The sequence below is a fragment of the Microtus ochrogaster genome, chromosome 7 (genome assembly GCF_000317375.1).
Source record: "Microtus ochrogaster isolate Prairie Vole_2 chromosome 7, MicOch1.0, whole genome shotgun sequence".
Classification (NCBI taxonomy): domain Eukaryota; kingdom Metazoa; phylum Chordata; class Mammalia; order Rodentia; family Cricetidae; genus Microtus; species Microtus ochrogaster.
In genome coordinates this window covers 57,266,376-57,288,820 of record NC_022014.1, presented here as the reverse complement: position 1 = coordinate 57,288,820, position 22,445 = coordinate 57,266,376, and the positions used below count along the sequence as shown (strand labels likewise).

General features: G+C 49.2%; 1 protein-coding gene across 1 annotated transcript in view; it reads left to right on the top strand.

The window, feature by feature from the left end:
• Wwc1 (WW and C2 domain containing 1) overlaps window positions 1–22,445 on the top strand; it is a 161,629-nt gene that overhangs the window by 114,223 nt on the left and 24,961 nt on the right. The window contains exons 9-15 of the mRNA XM_005350397.3: window positions 1,622–1,864; window positions 8,532–8,621; window positions 10,003–10,538; window positions 14,672–14,780; window positions 15,155–15,235; window positions 16,575–16,661; window positions 17,756–17,948. Of these exons, the coding sequence (XP_005350454.1) occupies window positions 1,622–1,864; window positions 8,532–8,621; window positions 10,003–10,538; window positions 14,672–14,780; window positions 15,155–15,235; window positions 16,575–16,661; window positions 17,756–17,948 (1,339 nt within the window). The remainder of the gene's footprint in view (window positions 1–1,621; window positions 1,865–8,531; window positions 8,622–10,002; window positions 10,539–14,671; window positions 14,781–15,154; window positions 15,236–16,574; window positions 16,662–17,755; window positions 17,949–22,445) is intronic.

Genomic DNA, 22,445 nt, shown 5'->3' with positions numbered 1-22,445 from the left:
ATTGGGAGAGGGGGAGGGAAATGAGAGGCAGTGGCGGGGAAATCTTTAATAAATAAATAAATTTAAAAAAAAAAAGAATTCCTGCTAGGACTCTTGGTTGGAGAAAGAGCTAGATGGATTTGTCTATATAGAACCTTGGCTACATATCACAAGGCATCTCAAATCCAACAGTATTTGGTAAAGAAAGTTTGGTTACATTTCGTGTAAGTGAGCTGGAACGTCAAGTCCATAGGTCTGGGCTCACTACAAGGACTGGCCATGTGTGGTAATTTTTGATCTCTAGTGAGCCATAGGTGCCTGCCTGTCCAGTGAGATCAGTGAGTCTTTTGTGTCTGCCCCTTAGCGATGCAGTAACACTAGGGCCCAAGACCAGAGTACTTTGCAGAGGCCAGATCCTAAAAGATAGTGGTGTGCTTGCTCTTGGGTGTTTATAACAATACTCTTTAAGTAGCATGGGAATAATTGCCATTGTCTGTAGAATGCCTGACAATATGTAGAGTTCTTGTTGTAAATTTTCCATGTGGCTGTCTCTTTGGTTACCATCATTGTCCCCACCTTACAGTTGAGGATTCTAGGTCTTAGAAAAGAGAAGATTCGGGGGCTGGAGAGATGGCTCAGAGGTTAAGAGCATTGCCTACTCTTCCAAAGGTCCTGAGTTCAATTCCCAGCAACCACATGGTGGCTCACAACCATCCGTAATGGGGTCTGGTGCCCTCTTCTGGCCTGCAGGCATACACACAGACAGAATATTGTATACATAATAAATAAATATTAAAAAAAAAAGAAAAGTGAAGATTCAGGGCTGCTTTCCTTAGTATTCAATAACTGCCTACAATTGACCAGGCTTTGTGCTAGAAGCTATGATACCAAAACAATTTTCCTTGTTGCTTCTGGGAATCAAACCCAAGGTCTTGTGTAGGTGAAAGCACAGAGGCCCCAAATGTCCTCAGCCCCTCAAATGATTTTTCCCCAAGAGATGATTCTTTCCATCATAAAACTCAAGGTCAGAACTCCTAACTCAGGTCTCTGAAGCTCAAGTTCATGACTGTTTTCACCATTACTACACTCAGAATTGAGAGCACACAGGTAGCCACAGCCCAGTGGTTCCCCTTGCCGATGACTCAGCCCCGTTGATACACAGCACGCTGTGTACGTCATCACTGGTTTTCATACCCACTCTGGAGGATGACTTATTGCTTGTCTCATCTCCAAGGCTCAGGACATCTTCCCAGTGTTACATAACTAATATTAGTGGTCCAACCAGTGACAGCAGTAGCGTAGAAACATTTATTGAAGGCTTACTATATGCCAAATACTGTGCTTTGAGTGTGTCTATGTGTGTGCATGCATGTGCCACCACCCTGGGAAGGAGATCTTATAATTCCCTCCAGAGATGTAAGCACCTCACCCAGGGTCCCAGAGCTCCTGGTAAGAAACTGTTGCCTGCCATGGTGTCCAACTCTACTGCACCAGCCTGGGAGCTGAGCAAAAAAGGAAACAGTAGCTGTCTGCTCTGAGGACATCCTGGATCCTGGTACTTCATGTCCTTAGAAGAACCACCCATCTTCCAGTTTCTATAACGTCATTGTTCATCTATCATACTCACCTTCTCAATCCCCAGGATCGCCAACCTCAAAATCCAGCTGGCCAAACTTGACAGTGAGGCCTGGCCTGGGGTGCTAGACTCAGAGAGGGACCGACTGATCCTTATCAACGAGAAGGAGGAACTGCTGAAGGAGATGCGCTTCATCAGCCCCCGGAAGTGGACCCAGGGAGAGGTGGAACAGCTAGAGATGGCCCGGAGGCGACTGGAGAAGGACCTGCAGGCAGCCCGGGACACCCAGAGCAAGGCACTGACAGAGAGGTGGGTCTGGGCTGAGCAAATGGGGCCCAGGGGCTCAGGGGAAAAGGAAAACATGCCAATGTGGCGTGGCAGCCCTACAGGAGCCAGGAGTCAGGGTCATAGTGGGGTTGCCTGAGTAGAATGGTGAGTGCTCTCATTTAGAGTTGTTAGCCTTCCGGAGTGGTGCATCAGAAATGATGGCTTACGTTCCTGTGCACCAGGAGCCTGGTACTTCACACAGGAGGCTCTCAGGAGGGTGTCTGCTCCCTGAAGCAAGCCCCACAGCACCTGATCACCCGGGAGAGTGGCTTTCCAGTGTTGTAACGGTGACTCTCGGTCTCTTAGGTGACAGGAAATTCGCAGGTTTCACACAGTGAACGTCTCTGCTTTACCAACTAGGCTTGTACCCGGTGTCGCCGGGGAAATGATTTCCCTTGCTTATTTCTGCTCCTAAACACATACACACCTTTGGATTCGCTGTGTGGGTGTCTGGGGCAGGGGATGTCCTCTGATGTCTCCTCTCTTCTGTTAGACAGTCAGCCCTTGGCACTCAAGGGTTCCTGATCCTGGAAATCAATCACAGATTGACAATGTTCGAAAAGTAAGATTAAAAATTAATATAACAGAAAATACAAATATTTGATGCGTTATCTTAACAACTAATTTGTAGTACTCGCACTGTATTGGGATGCACTGTATAGAGATGATTTGAAGCACACAGGAGAGCCGGTGAGATGACTTTAATAGGTAAAGGTGGTTGCCACCCAGCCTGACAACCTGAGTTTCATTCCAAAGACCTCCATGGGGGAAGGAGAGGAAAAACTGTGCACAAGTGTACACACAGACACACATATACACACACACTAAAATAATAATAAATCATACAGGAGAATATGTATGCAGACATGGTTTTAATTATAAGCAGTCTTAAACATCTGTATGCTTTGTTACTGATGGGGGTATTGGGTGTCGTAGCCAGAATATGCCATTGTTTTCTTTTTTTCTTCACGACCCACTGTACTGTTTTCAGCGTGTCCCGAGGGGCCGATGTTTGAAGGCCAGTGGCCTAGGGGTTGCAGACTGAGATGCTTACGGGCTAAGCATGTGATGGAAATGCTTGAGGCGCACCTAGCTGTAGACCCATCAGTCTGGGGGACTCTGACCCTGCTTGTCTGATGGGGGCACTGCCTCCTAGATCCAGCAAGCAGGCTCTAGGGCTCCGTGTGGCCCGTGGCCCTTATGTTTCTTTTTTGTAGCGCTTAGGGATGCAACCCAGGGCCTCACACATGCTAGGCAAGTGCTCTACTACTGAACTGTACACTACAGTGGAACTTCAAAGGGTTATCAGCTGGATTTTTAATTTTCAAATACTGACAATTAATGTAAACTGTAAAGACTATGAGCCAGCCTCATCTGTGACGTTGAGACCTGTTTTAGACTCTGTATTTCCTTTGGTGCTCCTTGCAACCCCTTCTCCCAAATTAGAAAATAGAAAATTATTGCTGAGTAGTGGTGGCACACGCCTTTAATCCCAAGCACTCAGGAGGCAGAGGCGGGTGGATCTCTGTGAGTTCGAGGCCAGCCTGGCCTACAAGAGGTAGTTCCAGGATGGGCTCCAAAGCAACACAGAAAAGCAAATTTGCTGTCTTGAAAAGCAAATCAAAAAACAATAGAGAATTGTGCTTAAAGGAGGTCTTCTAGTCCACAGACATTCACCCGTCCATCCGGTCACTCACTCAGTCATACCTGCCATCATTCACTCTGCAAAGGCTGTCCTGTAGCATGACATCTGTGTGTGGCAATCTGGAGCATTCAGAAGTTAAGAGGACTGTTATCTGAGGTCAAAGTGAGACTCCTGCTGTCGGTGAATCAGTGTATTGGTTACTCTCTGTTGCTGTAAGGAAGCAGTGTGACCAAGGCAACTTCGAGAAGAAGAGTTTATTTTGGCTTATGGTTCAAGAGGGTTGGAGTTGATCCTGGCAGGGGAGTGTGGCAGCAAGCAACGGAGCAACAGACTGAGGGGTCATATCTTAAACACAAGGAGAGAGAGAGAGAGCAAACTACAAACAGGGCAAGGCCTGGAGCTCTCAAATCCTGACCCCGGTGACATACTTCCTCTAGTGAGGCCATACCTCCTAAATGTCCCCAGATAGCTCTACCAGTTGGGAACCAAATGTCCAGATAGATGAACCTATGGAGGACATGCTCATACAAGCTGCCACAGTCACAAAGGGATTCCTCCATGGCAACCAGATCTGCTGGAAACAGGACCTCAGGCCTCCCGGTTTCTAGGATTGTGTGTATGTGTGTGTGTGACACAAAGCAGGATAGATTGAGCACACAACGCGGAAGAGTAGAGCATTTTTCTAATAACCTGCAAGTCTCTTCTGGCTTTTTTCATTCTGTCTGTAGCAGATTTGGAGCAACATCTCCCAGCCTACCACTGAAGGGGTGCAGAATTGAAGCTAGGGATTTTTCGTTTTAATTTTTTTTATATTAACATAGACAGTGCTTGTAAATATTTGCAAAGCAGGGTGCTATTTCAGCATATGTCCACCTTGATTAATGACGACACCAGGATAATTGGGCATTCCCGTTGTCAACATTTCTCGTTTCTGTTTTCGGAGCTTTCAGAATCTTCTTGCTGTTTTGAAATAACCTGTCCACTGCCGCTATGTGACCGCAACGCAGAGCCCCAGAACTAATTTCTCCCATGAGAATGTATTTCGGAACTCATTATCCGACCTCCCTCTCTCCTTCCCAGTGACCTTGGTTCTTCTCTGCTCCTATGAGATTGATTTCTGTCTCTTCTAAAATGAGAAACATGCAGTGTTTATCTGTACCCGGTTTATTTCATTTAACAAAACGTCTTCCAGATCCATCTATCTTGCTCCAAATGACAGTATTTCATTCTTTTTTTATGATTTAATAATATTTGTACAAGCAGATACACACCCACACACACAGCCACACTGTGATTTTCAAATGTGTGTAATTGCTCAGGAATAAGCGAGGGGATTCGTTTTCCCAGCAACGCCAGGCGTACGTCTAGTTTGTAAAGCAGAGGAACATGCATGCACCTCATGGGGAGCAGTCTGGGAAGTCCGGGCACCTGTGTGTATCTGTATGTATTCTGCATATACACGGCCCGGAGCCCTTCATCTCTAAAACACCCAGCTCACAGCAGCATCCTAACAACTGAGTAAGCTCTGTTTTCACTAGCATCTGATGCTTATCCAGGCCTGGCCCTGACCCTGGGGGCCAAGGATCCCTTGATTGCAAACTGGACCAATCTTTCCAACCAAGCAGATTCTCAGAACTACTAACTGAGACGTCCGAAGTCTATCGCCTTCCCTTCTATCCTCTGCTGGCAGGAATGGCTGGCCAGCTTTGACCCATCAGCAATTTTACTATAAGGACAACACCAAACCTTAAATAGCTCGTGTTTTATAGCCCACAGCGGCACTTGCCTGAAGGCACCATGCTGGTTTTCCTGGAACCATATCCTGTGATGATAAGGATTCTGTCGTATGCCCTGTGCCTTTTGTGTTTATTGAAAGTATACATGGATGGGAGGCCTGGGCAGGGGCTTACTGGACCTTTGTGCCAGTGCCTGGGCTTTCGTCTGGGACTACACCCAGTGACTGTCCCTGGGAGCTGTTGGTCGGCCATCAATCTTCTCTGCCAGAAGCTGGAGAGGACACACTGATCACAGCCCGACTTGAATCTTGCTAGGTCAAAAGAGATACCTTATACCTGTCAACCCTGACTAAGCTATTGACCAATATGAGGTCATTTGACTCATAGAGAAAAAAAGAAGGCAAAGGCACCAAGTACCAGAAGTCTACGAGCAGGCATTTTGGACCAGATTGTGAATGGAGATATTTCACTGCTGTGAAAGTTTTCGTTTCCTGAAGTTAGAACTAGAAGATCCTTCAGGCACCCCAAAGGTGCACTGGTCATGGGCCAGACCCTATCTTTTGTCTAGTAACTTGAGAGCATGCTTTACAGATGAGGAAATTAAGACTCACTTGACATCACTCAGTGACAGAGCTGGGTCCAGGCTTGCAGTTCAAGCACCTACTCCATTTAGGCAGCTGCCCGCTCAGAAGGCCTTTCAATACTGCTTTCAACCCCATCTGTTGAAGGTCCAGGAGCTCCAGTGAAACAGTGAGTCCACACAGCCTGTCTAGGGAATCAAGACTCTCCACTCCTCCGCTGATCGGGCCACACGAGGGTTCTGGGGGACAAGGTCCCTGGGCACATGCAGCAGTCAGGAAGGCAGTGGGCACAGGGCAAGATGCCACTTGTGCCCTAAGAGGGGTCTGAAAAGAGAAGCCAAGGGAATGGCGGGGAAAGTGATGATGGATCTCAGTCCACTTGATTCTGATCCCTGTTGTCTGTATTCAGTGCTGGGCCTCTAGCTTCCCGCTTTCTTTTTCTGTAAGTCTCTCCCTCCTCTCTCCCCCTCTGTGTCCCCTTTTCTCTGTTCTCTTCCCTTTAGCGCCCCCAGTGCCCTTTTTGCATTCCTCCCCACCTCCCGCCTTTTCTTTTTCCTTCAGGTCTGTCTTCACATTCTTTGCATTCCCTGTGATTCACTCTCTCTGCGAACCATGCATCAGAGCCGGTGTGCGGTCACACAGGATGCTTGTTAGATCATGGGCACCACAGCCCCACCCCGGGGACCAGTTCTTCAGGCCTGAGATGCAGCTCAGGCGATTGCATTTTTAACCAGCACCCCAGGCGCCTAGCTACAGCTTGTGGGCATTCAGGCCCCACCCCCTGGATCTTCTGCCTGTTTCCACAATTGATGTATTCACGGCCTCCCAGCATGTGCACATCACTCACATGCCATCTGGCCTGCTAAGCCTGCTGCCGCTGGGAGGGGACCGCAGCACCTGCGTGTTACTGTCTGTGGCTGTCCTTGCCTGCTCAGGAAGTCAAGTCAGCCTGAGGACTCAGGCTCCAGTGGGGACCTGCATTTGCTCCCAGCATACTCAGGCTTGCGCTGTAGAAACTGCGAGCTCCAATTCTTGACCTCAGACGTATCCTCCTTTGTGAGCTTTGCTCTTAGAGGGACGGAATATTGCACAGCCTCATCCATTCCCTTGAGAAATCTGGGATTTGTTCATTAAAGGCCCCATCTGCCGGCCTCTTCTCTGTCCCCATCAGACCAGGCAAGAATCTGGAAGGAAAGCTCTGGAGATTGAGTTGGCCAAGACTCATGCCAAGGCCAGTCAGCCTACCGTTGGCATACTGTTCTGTCTTGTCAGTGATTTCACAGGTTCTCTTGCCCAGGAGCAAGCACAGCGTGCCCTCTGCACGCTTGTGTCAAGGGCCACCTCCGGTCTCATGAGCTAGAGGCCTGACTGTTGTGGTAGAGAGATGGCCTGGCTTGGTTTGATTTTGTTTGAAAACCAGCCCTTGTCCTTAGGCACCAGGTGGGGCTGACTGAGCTCTTGGTGCCTCCCTGGGACCAGAGAGCAAGGGCCAGTCAAGCTCCTTCTTCAGCAGAGTGGCAGGGAGGAGCAATGAGTGACCTAGACATGGAAATTTATCATCCAGACCCCACAGTAGAGTGAATGAACCTAGCCGTTTCACCCGGAAAACAGTTACCCCCTTCCTCCCCATCTCCTGTCTACAGAATCACTTCAATTTCCCTATTAGTAGGGGATCGCGGACTGTAAGAAATAATCCCAGATCTCGTGGATAAACACTCTTGAAGTTTGAGTCTTACCCATATAATATCTTAATATTCCCAGTAACTGCCAGCCTCCCTTGTCACTGAAGAGCCCACAGCCTTTCTGCCTCTCCTTTAAGGCCACAAGGATCTGAGGAAGACACTTACTTCCCTTAAACACTTCAGGCTGATACACGTGCCATCCGCCCAGATCCTGTTGTCTAGAAGTTGTTTGTGTGCCTCAGCCAGTTGTAAGAGAGCCTGGGAAAGTGATTTAATGTTGAGCCTGGGAACCCAGGACACAGGCAAGACTGGATGCCAGAAATCTGGCCACAAAACCATTTGCTCAAAGTCTACATTAAGGATTCCGTCCTCTGCTCTTTTCAATTCTTCTGGACCTTGCCACGCCCTTCTCTAATTAGATGCCCGTTGTCCTCCACCCTCCGTGCTCTGTAAGAGTGGCAGCAAGTTCTCTTTCCCAGGGACATCATCTAGTGTGACCTGGGTATTCAACAAATCATGGTTGATGGAAAGAAGACGGGCAGGAGAGGAGAGAGCAGTTGAAACAGAGGAAGGGACGAGAAAGGCGGAAGGAAGAGAGGGAGGGAATGGCACTTTGGTGGAATCCTAATTCCCCCACTACATCCATAGTTTTGAGTAAAGTATGTAACCAAGAGCCTCAATTTCCTCATCTGTAAAATGGTTAAAGACCAATCTTCACGCGTACATATCATAAAACAAATCAGTGCAATGTCTTTAGGTTCCTAGTGTAGTCCGTAAGGTATGGCAGGTAGCAACACGATTCCGACAGAATTTGTGTATGAATTGACTATTTTTCTTCACAACACCCTAGTGAGATGTTTTTACAGTCGTCCCTGTGCACGTGTCTCTCGGTTGTCATGTCCATCTGTCAGGGCACAGACTTCATTTTCTTTTTCGGAGATCCAGAGGGGACCTGGAGCACGGAATCCCTTTGGGGCGTCATCGTCATGCCTTCTCTTCCTTCAGGTTGAAGTTAAACAGCAAGAGGAACCAGCTGGTGAGAGAACTGGAGGAAGCCACTCGGCAGGTCGCCTCTCTGCACTCACAGCTGAAAGGGTGAGTGGTGGGTGGTGACTGTCCCCATAGGGATGGCTGGGAGGTGGCCCAGCTCCATGATGCCCTTCACGATCCCCCTTGACTATGAGACGCAGAGAAGGAGGTTATTCTAGCAGATAGGGGCTTGGCCAGGATGGCTGGCTGTTGTCCTTCATCCCTTGGGACTATACACACAGAGATGGCCCCAGGAAGATGCCCATGTGTGTGAAAGCCTGTCACTTCCGCCTGCCAGCCCACTTTTTCAGCATATAGTAGGCTTCCATAATCTCAGGCCTTAAGGGCTGGATCCTCATAGTAGCGTTTTGTTAAGTTTCTCTCCCTCCCCAGTCCCAAACAAAAGTGGTTTCTTCCTGTTTTTATCAATAGAGACTGCTTTTCAGTTGACATTTAGGATGTAAGGTCTCCTTTTAAGTTAAATATCTGAACATATTTAAAAAGTGAGTTGGGGGCTGGAGAGCATTGCCTGCTCTTCCAAAGGTCCTGAGTTCAATTCCCAGCAACCACATGATGGCTCACAAACATCTATAATGAGGTCTGGTGCCCTCTTCTGGCCTGCAGGCATACACACAGACAGAACATTGTATACATAATAAATAAGTAAATATTTTTAAAAATTATTTAAAAAAAAAAGTGAGTTGGGACTGGGCATGGTGTCCCGTGTCTTTAATCCCAGCACTTGGGAGGTACAGTCATTGGATTTCTGAGGCCAGCCTGGTCTACATAGCAAATTTTAAGCCTGCCAGGGCTACACAGTGAGATCCCATCTCAATCAGCCAATAAATAAAAGGAGCCGGGCGGTGGTGGCGCACGCCTTTAATCCCAGCACTAGGGAGGCAGAGGCAGGCGGATCTCTGTGAGTTCGAGACCAGCCTGGTCTACAAGAGCTAGTTCCAGGACAGGCTCCAAAAACCACAGAGAAACCCTGTCTCGAAAAACCAAAAAATAAATAAATAAATAAATAAATAAATAAATAAATAAATAAATAGAAATAAACAAGCAAAAATAATCAATAAAGTTTCAATGTGAGCAATAGGAAAGAGGGGTTGAAGGAAACTGTGGAAGTCACATGTGTGACTTCCGACTATCATCCCAGCATTCAGAGCTTCAAACAAGGGCATCGTAAGTTTGAAGCCAGCCTGACCTACAAAGCAAGAGTCTGAACTTGGGCCCACAGCCCAGCTCTGCTACTTTAGGTACATGACTTTCTCAGGATCTCTTATTTTCTCCTGAGTGGAATCGGGTACATGGCCCAGCTTACGCTGTCAAGTAGGCTAGGAAGACAGATGCGTACCCAGTACCCTTAGTGTTTCCCAGACCTGGTGGAGTTCCCTGAAGCCCTCTCACTGAATCGCCATCTCTCTCTTCCTCTCCCTGCCCCTAGCCTCTCAAGTAGCATGCAGTCCCTGTCTTCAGGCAGTAGCCCTGGGTCACTCACATCCAGCCGGGGCTCCCTGGCTGCCTCCAGCCTGGACTCCTCCACCTCAGCCAGCTTCACTGACCTCTATTATGACCCGTTCGAGCAGCTCGACCCAGAGCTCCAGAGCAAGGTGGAACTGCTGTTCCTGGAGGGCAGCACAGGCTTCCGGCCCTCGGGCTGCATCACCACCATCCACGAGGATGAGGTGGCCAAGACACAGAAGGCAGAGGGAGGCAGCCGCCTGCAGGCCTTACGCTCCCTGTCTGGCACTCCAAAGTCCATGACTTCCCTGTCACCACGCTCCTCTCTCTCCTCCCCATCCCCTCCCTGCTCCCCTCTCATCGCTGATCCCCTCCTGGCTGGAGATGCCTTTCTGACCCCGCTGGAGTTTGAAGATGCAGAGCTGAGTATGGCTCTCTGTGAGCTGAGCCTCGGCAGCAGCACCCAGGAAAGATACCAGCTAGAGGAACCAGGACCTGAGGGCAAGCCACTGGGCCAAGGTACAGAGCACGGGGGGGGGGGGGAGGGGGGGTTGGAACCAGGAGGCAGGGGGTTCCTGTGATAATTCCTGACTACTGTCGATGGCTGGGTCTTTATGTGGCTGTTTATTTATTCAGTAGATACTGACAAATGCAGAATGTGCTAGGTCCTCGGCTAGGGTTTTGCTTTGTTTTGATAGATTTCATTCAATAGCTATTTAGCACCTACCAACATGAATCTCAGATCCTGGTCTAATTGAATATACTTGGATTAAGTCAGCTAAGCTTTCCACAGACATGTCATATGGCAAACTTAGTTGCAAAGGACCAGTGTAGATGACAGACACCACTCTTAAGAAGCCCAGGTTCATCTGGAGCCACGTGCACCAGACAAAAGCATGTGAAGTAAACCCAGCAGGGCATGTGGGAAAGCCTTTGGGTGAGGGTGAGGTGGCTGGTTCAGAATGGATAGAGGCTTAAACGATGAGACGGGCTTGGTTGGGGGCCAGGGTGTAAGAAGGTGTGGTAGCATTCAACTCTAATCCCAGAATTTAGGAGGAAGGGGTGTGAGGATTAGGAGCACAAAGTCATCCTCCACTATGTGGCCTCTTCAGTTGGAAGCTTTGAAATCGTTATCTCAAAATACAAAAGCAGTGGGTAGAGGTGCTGGCTGCACAAGCTTGACAGCCTGAATTCAATACCCGGAACCCACGGTAAAAGGAGCGCTGACTCCCAGAGATTGTCCTCTGACCTCCGTATGTGCACCCATGCACATAAATGCACACAATGATAATAAATTTAATTTAAAAGGAGGGGGGAGAGAAAGGAAGGAGTGAGAAAAATCTCTGGGGCCACAGCAGTGCTCATAACTTAGGACCCAGAAAAGCTATGGTCAGTGGCAGCGTCCTGATCCCACAGGACCTGGTAGTGGGATGTGGATTGTATACTAATTATAGCAAGGACCTTGGGAACCCTGGGAATGGCTTTCATTTCTTCATGAAATCAAAGAGAACATTCTGGTTAGGAGTCAGATGGGAATGTTCAGATTAGATTGCTGCTGGTGAAATTGATGGCCTAGGTTTAGAGAGAAGGAAAACCGTAGCCGCTGCCACAGAATGAACTGCAGTTCTCTTATCAGAGATTGAGATGTACTGGAGAGAGAGAGAGACAGACAGACAGACAGACAGACAGACAGACAGAGAGAGAGAGACAGACAGACAGAGAGAGACAGACAGACAGACAGAGAGACAGACAGAGAGAGAGGAGGGAGGAAAATGGGTTGTTTCTTCTCTGCCCATTTCATAGATGAGGAAGCTGAGGTTCAAAGAGGTAACATCTGTTGGCCAGGGTTGTCCTCGCAGCAAATGAGGAAGCTAGGTCTTTCTGATCTCAGAGCCCAATCCCTGGATGGGCTCAGTGTCCCACAGATGTGTGACTCTCTTGGTACTTGCCCCACCTGGACATGACGCAGCAGAGTGCCCAGAAAGCTCATCTGCAGGCCCCACCTTGCACCCACAGTGTCCTAGCAACCACAGTATTGGCTTTTGTGCTTGGCTCGAGGCATACAGGGCTCACTCAGGTCCGGGAACATGTGTCTATCCATTTAAATCTCATCCCTCTGCGAAGTGTGCATTGTCTTTTTTAGAATGGGCAGTAGCGTGGCTGCTGTGCCTGGAGCTGCCAGTCTGTGCATAGGAGTCAGTAGCGGGGGGGGGGGGGTGAGGTTTCGCAGTTAACTGTAGGCTCCTGGTGTCAGCCATTTCTTTAAAGAGGGACTGAGAGATCCCTGGGGTTCCCTCATCAGGAAGGGAATCTCGCTGAGTTCTCTCGAACAAAAATAAAAACAAGCCTCCTATTGCAGGTGGCAAGCCTCAGCAAATTGATCCCCAGGGAGAAGGGGGTGTGGGTAAAAGCTCTTCCTTGGCTTAAGAAGTCTTTGTTCAGGATCCAGGGCCACATCAGGACATTCAGACTCCAACCTGGTCCTGGAAAGAGACCCTCCCCGTCCCCCTCCCAACAGTGGTCTCCGGACTCCTGGGCTAGAGACAGCTAGGTGACAACCTGTTTCTTTCACGCCATCTCCAGCAACCTTGCCCTGCTGTGAGCTGTGCCAGGCAGGGCTCAGCCACTAAGCAGGTTATGCGATTAGTGCTGCCGTTCAGTCAGCAGACAAATTAATCTCCCTTAAGTGGTTTAGCCGAGAGCAGAGAGCGGGGCTGAAGGTGGGAAGTCTCCCCCAGGGCTCAGCAGGTGTGGCACAAGGCTGGGAAAGCTTTTTACTGCATCTTCAGCACCAGATGTGTCCCAGGCTCTCCTCACCAAAATGGCTTGTTTCCCCAGCCTGCTAAAACCCCAATCTCAGTGCACCACCAATACATCCAGCTCCTGGGGTGTCTCTGTCTACCCTAGGGCCAGGCTTGCACTGGTACTTAGGAGAATTTGGCTGTAGGGTGAAATACCTGGAGCTAGCCTTCATGGACAATTTCTTCCCATCTGTAGCTCAGGGCCTGGCAGTGGGTCCTGCGTGCCATTATTTGGGCCTGGAGGAAATGTGGACCATATACAAAGAGCCCAGTTATGACCCCAGCCAGAGACTTCTGCTAAGGAAAGAGAGGGGGAGAGAAGGAGGAGCTGGCTATGGATGCATCCTCTCTTGATTTCCTTTAGTAGGCAAAGGGCTGTTAATTTGTCCCGGGTCTATAGGGAAGACCTATAAAACAATACCATTCTCTGCACAGGATGACTCTGTCTTGTAATCCCAGCACTGAGGAGGTTTGGGCGGAAAGATCAGGAGTTTGAAGCTAGCCTTGGATACATCCTAAAATCCAGTCTTAAAAACACACACCTGTCAGGTCCGGAGAGCTAGTCAAGTGTTTGCTTCACAAACATGAGGGCCTGAGTTAAACCCCCAGAATTCATGTTTAAAAGGTGATAAGACGCCAGTATTGGTAGTGTGTGCTTATAATCCTGGCACTAGAAGCAGAGATGGGGATCCCTGGGGCTTACTAGCCAGCTACTCCATCCTAATGGTGAGCCTTGGACAGGGAGACCCTATCTCAAAGAAACAAGGGGTGTGGCTCCTGAGCAATAGCACTTGAGTTGATCTCTGGACTGAACATGTATGTAGACATCACACAAGCACCTATACACTTGTGTGTGCACGCATGCACGCCCCCCCCCACACCCTAAACCTCATACAGAGGAACTGAAGTCTCCATTACTATGGACGTTCCCACATTCAGTCCCCCCAGAAGCCTATAAAGTAGGTGTTGTTATTTTCACCTCCCAAAGGGGGAACCTGGGACTTACTGGGGTTCAGTCAGTGTCCCGTGGTCATAAAGCAGCCTATGGCAGAACCGTGTTTAAAACCAGGCAGTTTTATATTTTACGTGAATGAGTGTTTAGCCTACTTGTACTTATATGCACCACATTTGTGCCCATACCTTTGAAAGTCAGAAGAGGGAGGCAGATCCCCTGGATGTGTGGGGTGTGTGTGTGTGTGTGTGTGTGTGTGTGTGTGTGTGTGTGTGTAAAGAAAGAGAGAGAGAGAGAGAGAGAGAGAGAGAGAGATAGGATGTATTAGAATGACTTACAAGCTGTGGTCCAACTAATCCAATATGGCTGCCTATGACCAGCGGTTCCTAAAATCCAGCAGTTGTTCACTCCACGATGCTGGATGTCCCAGCTGGTCTTCAGTATTCTCCCAAATGACAAATAAGTAGGCTCTAATGCCAGGCATGGGGAATGAACTTGCCACCAAAAGCAAAAACAAACAGGCAAAGAAAGAGCAAGTTTCCTTCTCCCGTGTCCTTATATAGGCTTCCTGCAGAATGTATGGCCCAGATTAAAGGTGGAGCTGTCCACCCCAAAGTTCTGGATTTAAAATGGATCTTTCATGTCAAATAATTTAATTAAGGTAAAAAGTCCCTCACATATGTACCCAGCTATTTGAGTTTTAGTTAATTCCAGATGTGGTCAAGTTGATAAGCAAGAACAGCCATCACAGCCATGAAATCACATATGACCCCTTCCCTTGTCCCAAGTCAAGAAGGACCTTACTAGAGTGTTCAGAGGTGTATTCGAGTTCACTGGAGAGTGGGTCAAAATTGTGTGATTTCTGAACTTGACTTTCTTCTTCCCCTTCTCTCAAACAGCTGCAGGTGTGACCCCGGGGTGTGGCCTGAAAGTGGCCTGTGTATCGGCTGCAGTGTCTGATGAGTCTGTGGCTGGGGACAGTGGTGTGTATGAGCCTTCTGCGCAGAGGTGGGTCCCTGGCTGTTGTTCCATTCCTGGGGAGCGTGGGAGCCTCCAAAGGATGTGGTGGAGCTGCAGAAGGGCGTTTCCGGTCATCTAGCCTTTCCCCAGGCAGCCCTCTTTGGAGCCGCACCCAACACGCAGGCAAATGTGGGTTCTGGGGTGACAGCTGTAAAGTGTGTGCTAGGGAAAGAGATGCTAGCTAGAGAAAGGAAGTATATTCTGGAGAAGGTTCCTAAGCCCCTGGGAAAATGAGGGTCCAGGGACACACTGAGCACACAGCCTGCAGTCTAGTCTCACAGCGGGGACCCTGAGTCCAGAAAAGGCTTTTGTTCGTGGGCAGCTATGGGACACTAACCCCTTCCCCTGGTGTCTTATCATAGACTGGGCACTTCTGAAGTTGCTACATTCGACAGTGAAGAATCAGAAGCCATGGGAGCCACCCGGGTTCAAATTGCCCTGAAGTAAGTGATGGGGGGGCGAGGGGGACAAGGACAGAAGGGTTTATATAGGGCCTCCTCTTCATTGACAATATTGTACCTTCATGGCTATCCACGGAAGAAGCAGGACCCACCAGCCTTAGTGGGTTCCTGAGTATTGGCCCCTTCACCATAGATGAGGAATGCCAAGCTTCTTGTGACTGGTACAGACGTGGACAGAGGCTGAGCACACAGACTTTCTGCTCGCTGAGTATCTGCTCTTATGGTGGCTGTCTTTGCATCCCCATCCAGGTTCCAACGATCCTAACTCAGGATTGTTGACCCTGGAGAGCACAGCACAGCTCTGACTGACATATGCACTGCTGTTGCTGCTGCCTTCTCTTCCTGGGGGATGACTTCCATGTCTTCTTATGCAAAAATGTTAATAACAGATAATTTCATACTCCAGTTTACGTTGGGTATAAAAGCCACGGAAAAATAAAAGGGGGTGATTTCAGGATCTGAGTAATCTATGAAACTCCCTCCCGATACTGTCTTGTGGTTTGTCTTCAGTTCCCATGCCCCTACACTGGTAAGAGGTGATTTTGTTGAGGCCGGTCCTCAATACTTCTGGTAACTCTTTAAAATTGAAATGAATGGGCCAGTTGGATGGCTTACCCAGTAAAGGCACTTACAGCGAAAGCCTGGGTTCAGTCCTTAGAACCAGGCACGGCAGTGCACATCTTTCATCCCAGCACTCAGGAGGCAGAGGCAGGTTGGAGACCAGCCTGGTCTACATAGCAAGTTCCAGGTTATATAGTAAGACTTTGTTTCAATAACAAACAAATGAAAATTCAAATGGCTGCCAGTTCTGGACCTGTATCTGGTCGTGGCAGCAAAACTGAGGGTGAGTGCTGTTCAGCTTACCGCACTGGACAGAGCAGCCAGCAGCCCTTAAGAATGAAAAGGTTGGGGCTGGAGAGATGGCTTAGTGGTTAAGAGCATTGCCTGCTCTTCCAAAGGTCCTGAGTTCAATTCCTGGCAACCACATGGTGGCTCACAACCATCTGTCATGAGGTCTGGTGCCCTCTTCTGGCCTGCAGACATACACACGGACAGAATATTCTATGCATAATAAATAAATAAATAAATAAATAAATATTTAAAAAAAAGAATGAAAAGGTTGGGCATGGTGGCACATACCCTTACTCCTGACACTGGGGAAACAGAAGCGGAAGGATTTCCGTGAGTTCAAGGCCAGTCTGGTCTACTACGTAGGCTAAGTAGTGAGATCCTGTTTGAAAGATGGGAGGGGGGAGTAGAAAGGACGGGGGAGGAAATAAATGATTTGCTGATTGGTGTTCTACCCACCCCTTCATTTCAGGTATGATGAGAAGAACAGGCAATTTGCAATATTAGTAATCCAGCTGAGTAACCTCTCCGCTCTGTTACTGCAACAAGAGCAGAAAGTGTGAGTACGGAGCCCTGCATTTGTGTGTCTCTCTCTCACCTGCGCTCTCCTGGGAAAGCTCTAACTGCAGATACCACTGCAGGCATTTAATGCAAGCGAGCATGCTAGTGCTGCCTGTGCCCCCCCCCCCCACAATGGTACACTTCCCAGCTTTGGAGACTGGCACAGTAGACAGCTTCCCCACTTCCTGGTACAGCCTGGATGCCCACCACCCACTGCTCAAGGAATGCTGGTCAAGCCGGTCCTTCCTGCATGGAAATCTCCTGGTCTGTGACCTCATGAGAACAGTCAGGTCCCTGTTATCTTCTCTGTGCAGAAACAACTCTCTGGTTCTCTAGGAAGGACGAGACTGGTGTGTTACCTTAGAGGTTGCAAGGACAGCAGGCACCTGCACTGTCTGCATGCATTCTTGCTGTAGCCTGGGTGTATGTTACTTTGTATTCATCTACCTAGACATTTCCAGACCACAAGGCCTGGAGACAGGCGTTACTGTATTCAGACAGTGTCCTGGGATAGGATGTGGGAGGAGAAGAGAAGTCTAGCACAGACCAGAGCTCTAGATTGTCTCCTCTCTGCCCCTCAGACAATGCCAGGGCCAGAAATGGGGAGGCATAGATAGGCAAAACCCTGGGGCTTGGTAGCCAGCCAGCCTAGCCTATTTGGCAAGCTCCAAGCCAACGAGAGACTCTGTTTTAAAAGCCAAGCTAAAAGGCATGTGAGGACTGACACACAAGGTTGACCTCCGGCCTCGACTCACGTGCACGCACCAAACAGAATGGTCAACTCCTGCCTGCAGAGATTCGAGCATCTGCCTTCAGTGCATGAGCGCCCCTGCTCCCACCGTTGCTCAGTTCTAGGGAATTGCTGCACTATCAAGTGCTTGCACCCAGTTTGCCTCAGCCTCCACAGCCTTGGGGACCCTTAGGAATTTGGAGACCCATGGCAGGAAGAACATTTGGTACCCCAGAGCCCTTCCTGGATCCCTCACATAAGACATTCTGCATTCTCTCCTGGACAGCTGTCTCCCTGGGGATTTCTGCAGTCCGTCACCCCACACAGCTGACCCAGCTCTCTGACGGTTCTGTCTCCCCCAGGAACATCCGTGTAGCCATCCTGCCTTGCTCTGAAAGCAGCACCTGCCTGTTCCGAACCCGGCCTCTGGACTCTGCGGATACCCTCGTGTTCAATGAGGCATTCTGGGTGTCCATGTCCTACCCAGCCCTTCACCAGAAGACCTTACGCGTAGATGTTTGTACCACAGACAGGAGCCATGCAGAGGAGTGCCTGGTGAGAGCTGAGTCTGTCTCTGTCTGTCGTCTGTCCACCTGACCTTCAGTCCTTAGGGCATGAAGGTCATAACAGGTTGGGTATGTGACATATACGGCCTGGATTTCAGGCAGAGATGCCTCCCCAGAGAAGAGTGGTCTCAGTCTTGTGGTGTGTGAGAGCCCCTTGGTGTGAGAGGAGCAGCAGGCCTGAAAGGACCTGGAAGTGCATGCCTTCGGCCTCAGCTTCACCGTGCAGCATAGAGATCAGACAAGAAGCACTGAGTCGCAAAAACTGCCTGACGTTCAAATCCCACCTTTACCCCCTGAGCTGAGGGATCATGGGCAAGTTCCTAAACAGCTCCGCTTTTCACTTTCTTTGTCTACAAAATGCCCCCTGATTGCCCACTGGGGAGTGTCTTGAGGTTTGCAAGCGTGCATACAAAGCACCTACCAATGAGTCTGACACAGGTTCTCGGTTAATGGACCCTCTCCTGCTCCGCCAGCTTCCTCCCCCTCCCTGCATTGATGGGAGCTGGGGCTGGAGATGCTATGGCCCTGTGAAAGCCATGCACTTAAATACAAGCAGAGTACGGGTGTTCAACCTTGAATAACCCCTCCCCAGGGGCTTCTGGGATAAAATGAACTGAACCAAATGAAAGGCTTTCTTAACTCTGGTGCCATTTCTGAGTGTTTAAATGACAGCTCCAGTGTCTTTAAATCAGTGTGGGCTTTAGAGTTAAAAGAGAGCTCTGCTCCCCCTGGTCTCTGCTGGGAGCCTATTAGGCGCTTGTGCCTGTGTTGGGCACTGCAGATCTGGCGACAGAGCCCCCTACACAAGGCAGCTAACACACAGACGAACTGCGGTGCGGGTTGTTTTGGAAGTAGATGGATTCAAGTGACAGAAGAAAATGTGGAACTTGTGTAGAGGATAGGCCAGGGATTTGTCCATGGCACTGAGCCTTCTCCCTGCATCCACGTCTGGAAGCTGAGAAAGTAACCGTGGCAGTTGCTGCCTTGCCTGCAGGCTGCTCTTTCTCCTGGTGGCAGCTGTGGGTCTTTGCCCAGAGTGGGAGACTCTTAGATATCCAGCTTCACTTGGATCTGCTTGTGGTGGAGAATCCTTTGTGCTGGGGAATTTGGGGACCACCCCCTCAGGATATAAGGACAAGTCACCCAGCTGGCCCTTCCCAGCCCCACCATCCGAGAGTCTCCAATGCCAGGCTCAGTTCCCAAATCTGTAATGTGGCCCTTACTGCCAACCATCCCGTCTGGTCTCGTGTCCAATGAAGCATCCCTGCAGTGCTGCCCCACTCAGTGCCCGTGGCAAGTGTTGCGTCACCTGGTGCTCTGGTCCAACTGTAGATAGAGATTCAGCAAATTTGGGAACCTGCTAAGTACTCAGTGTGCATGAGCCTCAGCCATTTTCCTACTTGGCCCATGACAGAAACCACACTCTTGGGGCTGGAGAGATGGCTCAGAGGTTAAGAGCACTGGTTGTTCTTCCAGAAGTCCTGAGTTCAATTCCCAGCAACCACATGGTGGCTCACAACCATCTTTAATGAAATCTGGTGCCCTCTTCTGGCCTGCAGGCATACATGCAGACAGAATACTGTAAAAATAAATAAAAATAAGTCTTTAAACACACACACACACACACACACACACACACACCTCTTATGATGATGTTACCATGGACACAAATGCAGCAGTGAATGTCAGTTGGGTGACATTTTCTGACAGGCACCAAATTAGGTTCCTGACAAGCATTTTCCCCATTGATTTCATTTGTCTTATAAAATAGGTAATTTGTACCAGTGGGAAACTGAGTCACAGAGATGAAGATCTTGCTTTGGGTCACACAGTTAACACAGTAGCAGAGCTCTATTTGGGCCCCTTCTCTGCAGGGTGTACATTTGAGCCCTTCAGTGTCCTTTCTTAGCTAGCTCAGGACTCCCTGAAGACCACAAATGGTGGCAAAAATGGTTTCAGGAACATGGTAGATACTGAGAAGCATTTCCAGACCCAAGCTCCTCTGACGAGTCTTTCCCTCAGCCCTGGGAAGAAACTAAATCCTGTTTTCTTCTCCTACGTGGGTGCCTTTTATTCTACCTTCCTAATTGAAGTCTGGCCATGGCTGGTTGCTATGGCAACAGCCAAAAAAGAAAAAAAAAAAAACCCGCTGATCTTACAGTGGCTTGTTGCTGCCCATGACCAATGGGAAACCTCCTTGCCTGGCTACTTTAGGAACATGAAGTGTTGGACTGGGTGGCTGAGGAGGACAAGCCATGAGACAGGAGGGGGAAAGAGCTTCTCTGCTCTACTCGGTGTTCCCCTGTCTTGCCGGGGCTGCAGAATTGCCAGCCTGTGTTCAAATCTTCAGTCAGTCTTACAAGCAGCATCTGCGAGTTCCCCACTGGGCCAGGAACCCCTTATTTAACCTTCAGCACAGCCCCAGGAAGAGGTATCCGGGTGATCTTCATTTTAGGGAATGAGCAAGACATGAGCAAGACTCCAAAAGACTAAGTTACCTGCCCACTTCATCCCGTGAAAGGACCGAGGACCGGCATGAACACGCTCACCTTCTTTATGTGTTCCTGTCACACACCGGGTTACATTTCAGGGTGACTAGAGACTCTCACCTCCACGCACCCCAGGTTTAGGGGAACACATAGCCTGCCTTCACTAAGATTGTCATCGGTACTGCTACCACCTGTGCTAGTGTGGTATCACACTGCCTCCACCCAGCCACTAAGGCCAGTGTCCCTCAGTTCGGATCCTGCCAGGGCAGACGCCAGTGTGTGGCCGTTACAATAGAGTCCTTGTTCCTTTTTCACTTGATGTCACTGACCCGGCAAAGCCTATCTCTGCCGATGTGCGACTGGACAGAAAATACACCTAAGTAGTGCCGTGTGGCATCCTTTGAAGTTACCGCCCATCACTGGTTTCCCCCAAACCCCGAGTGCCCCTCACCCCCACACTCTGGCTGCTTGGAGGGTTTGCAAACGCCAGCGCTTACAGGCTATTCAGTAAATCGTGTCTATTGAATCTGTGAGTGTGTAAATGCCCTCCAAATGCTTCCAGCTTGGGAAGGCGAAGGATATTCATGCCTGTGAGCCTAGGCCGGCAGGCAGCACATCTCGTTATCATTAAGAATAACCTGATGAAAGTGTCACGCTTCCCAGCCGTTCTCACGATCCCTCCCCAGCTTGTCCCTCAGACACAGCCTGTCATGTTCCGAACTGCAATATCCAGTATGTTTGTATGTCTCCCCAGGAAACTGTCATCCCTTGGGGAGGAATCGTGTTCGAGACGCTTCTCTGGCTGCAGGGAATGCTTGTTGAATGAATAAAGGAGTAATATACATATTCTTGTATATACTTACATTTATTCTGGTGCCTGGAGCGTGCCAGCCACTTAACGCCTGAAATGACAGTAACCCACCGCCCCCGAGCCCTGCATAGAGCAACGATTCTCTTCATTCCCCTACTGAGGAAACTGATGTCAAAATAGCAAAGTGCCTGCTTACTTCCTCTCCCTACGCAACACTCTTCTCCCAGAAGCTGCTGTTGGTCACCCAGGCTTAGCAGTCTGCACCATGATCTGGCTCCTCCTCTTTTAGGTTGAATATCCCCGCCTGTCAGAAACACATGACCAGAACGGTTTCAGATTTCAGGGGGAGGTGGTTTGTTTGTTTTGGGTTTTTGTTGTTGTTTTACTGGTTTAGAATATTTGCATATATAATGAGATATGCTGGAGCTGGAATTGAAGTCTAAATAGGAAATTTGTTTGTTTCCGATATACCTTGTATTCCTAGCCTGAAGGTAATTATAGAGTATTTTAAGTAACTTTATGCATGGGGAAAAGGTGCGGCATGGCATTTTTTACCTGTGGCATCCCGTTGGTGCTCAGTCTTTGTGCTCAGGTTGGCATTAGAGCTGCCCATCCTATAGAAGGAGAAATGGGCTCTCAGGTGGGTTGACGAGCCTCTAGGTCAGGTGAGCCCACTCCCCACTAGAGGCCTGCTTTACATGCTGGCTTCTGATACACCTGCCATCCGTTGACCCAGCCACTGCTATGTGATGACAAAGGGGAAAGGGAGCGAGCTGAACCCCAAACCTGTCCTGAGCTCTTCTGAAGAGGGCTGGGTGGAACTCTTAAACGCCTAAGGAAGAGTATGGTTAGCCTACAAGGCTTCCGGTTGGGGCTGTATCGGAGGGTGCTGGACTTGAACAGGTCCCTTCTTGGTGAGGTAGGTCAGTGTACTGCTCTTCGTTTTTCACTTAAGGAGGGCATTTGTGTGTTTCAAAGAAGGGTGCAGGAAAAGCTGCCACTCTTTGTCACCGACCCCATCTTACCATGTACCTTCTTTCAGTAGCCATTTAGATTTGTTATTCCACTTTTTGTACCTCAGACATAGTGCAAATCTCTCTCTCTCTCTCTCTCTCTCTCTCTCTCTCTCTCTCTCTCTCTCTCTCTCTCTGTGTGTGTGTGTGTGTGTGTGTGTGTGTGTGTGTGT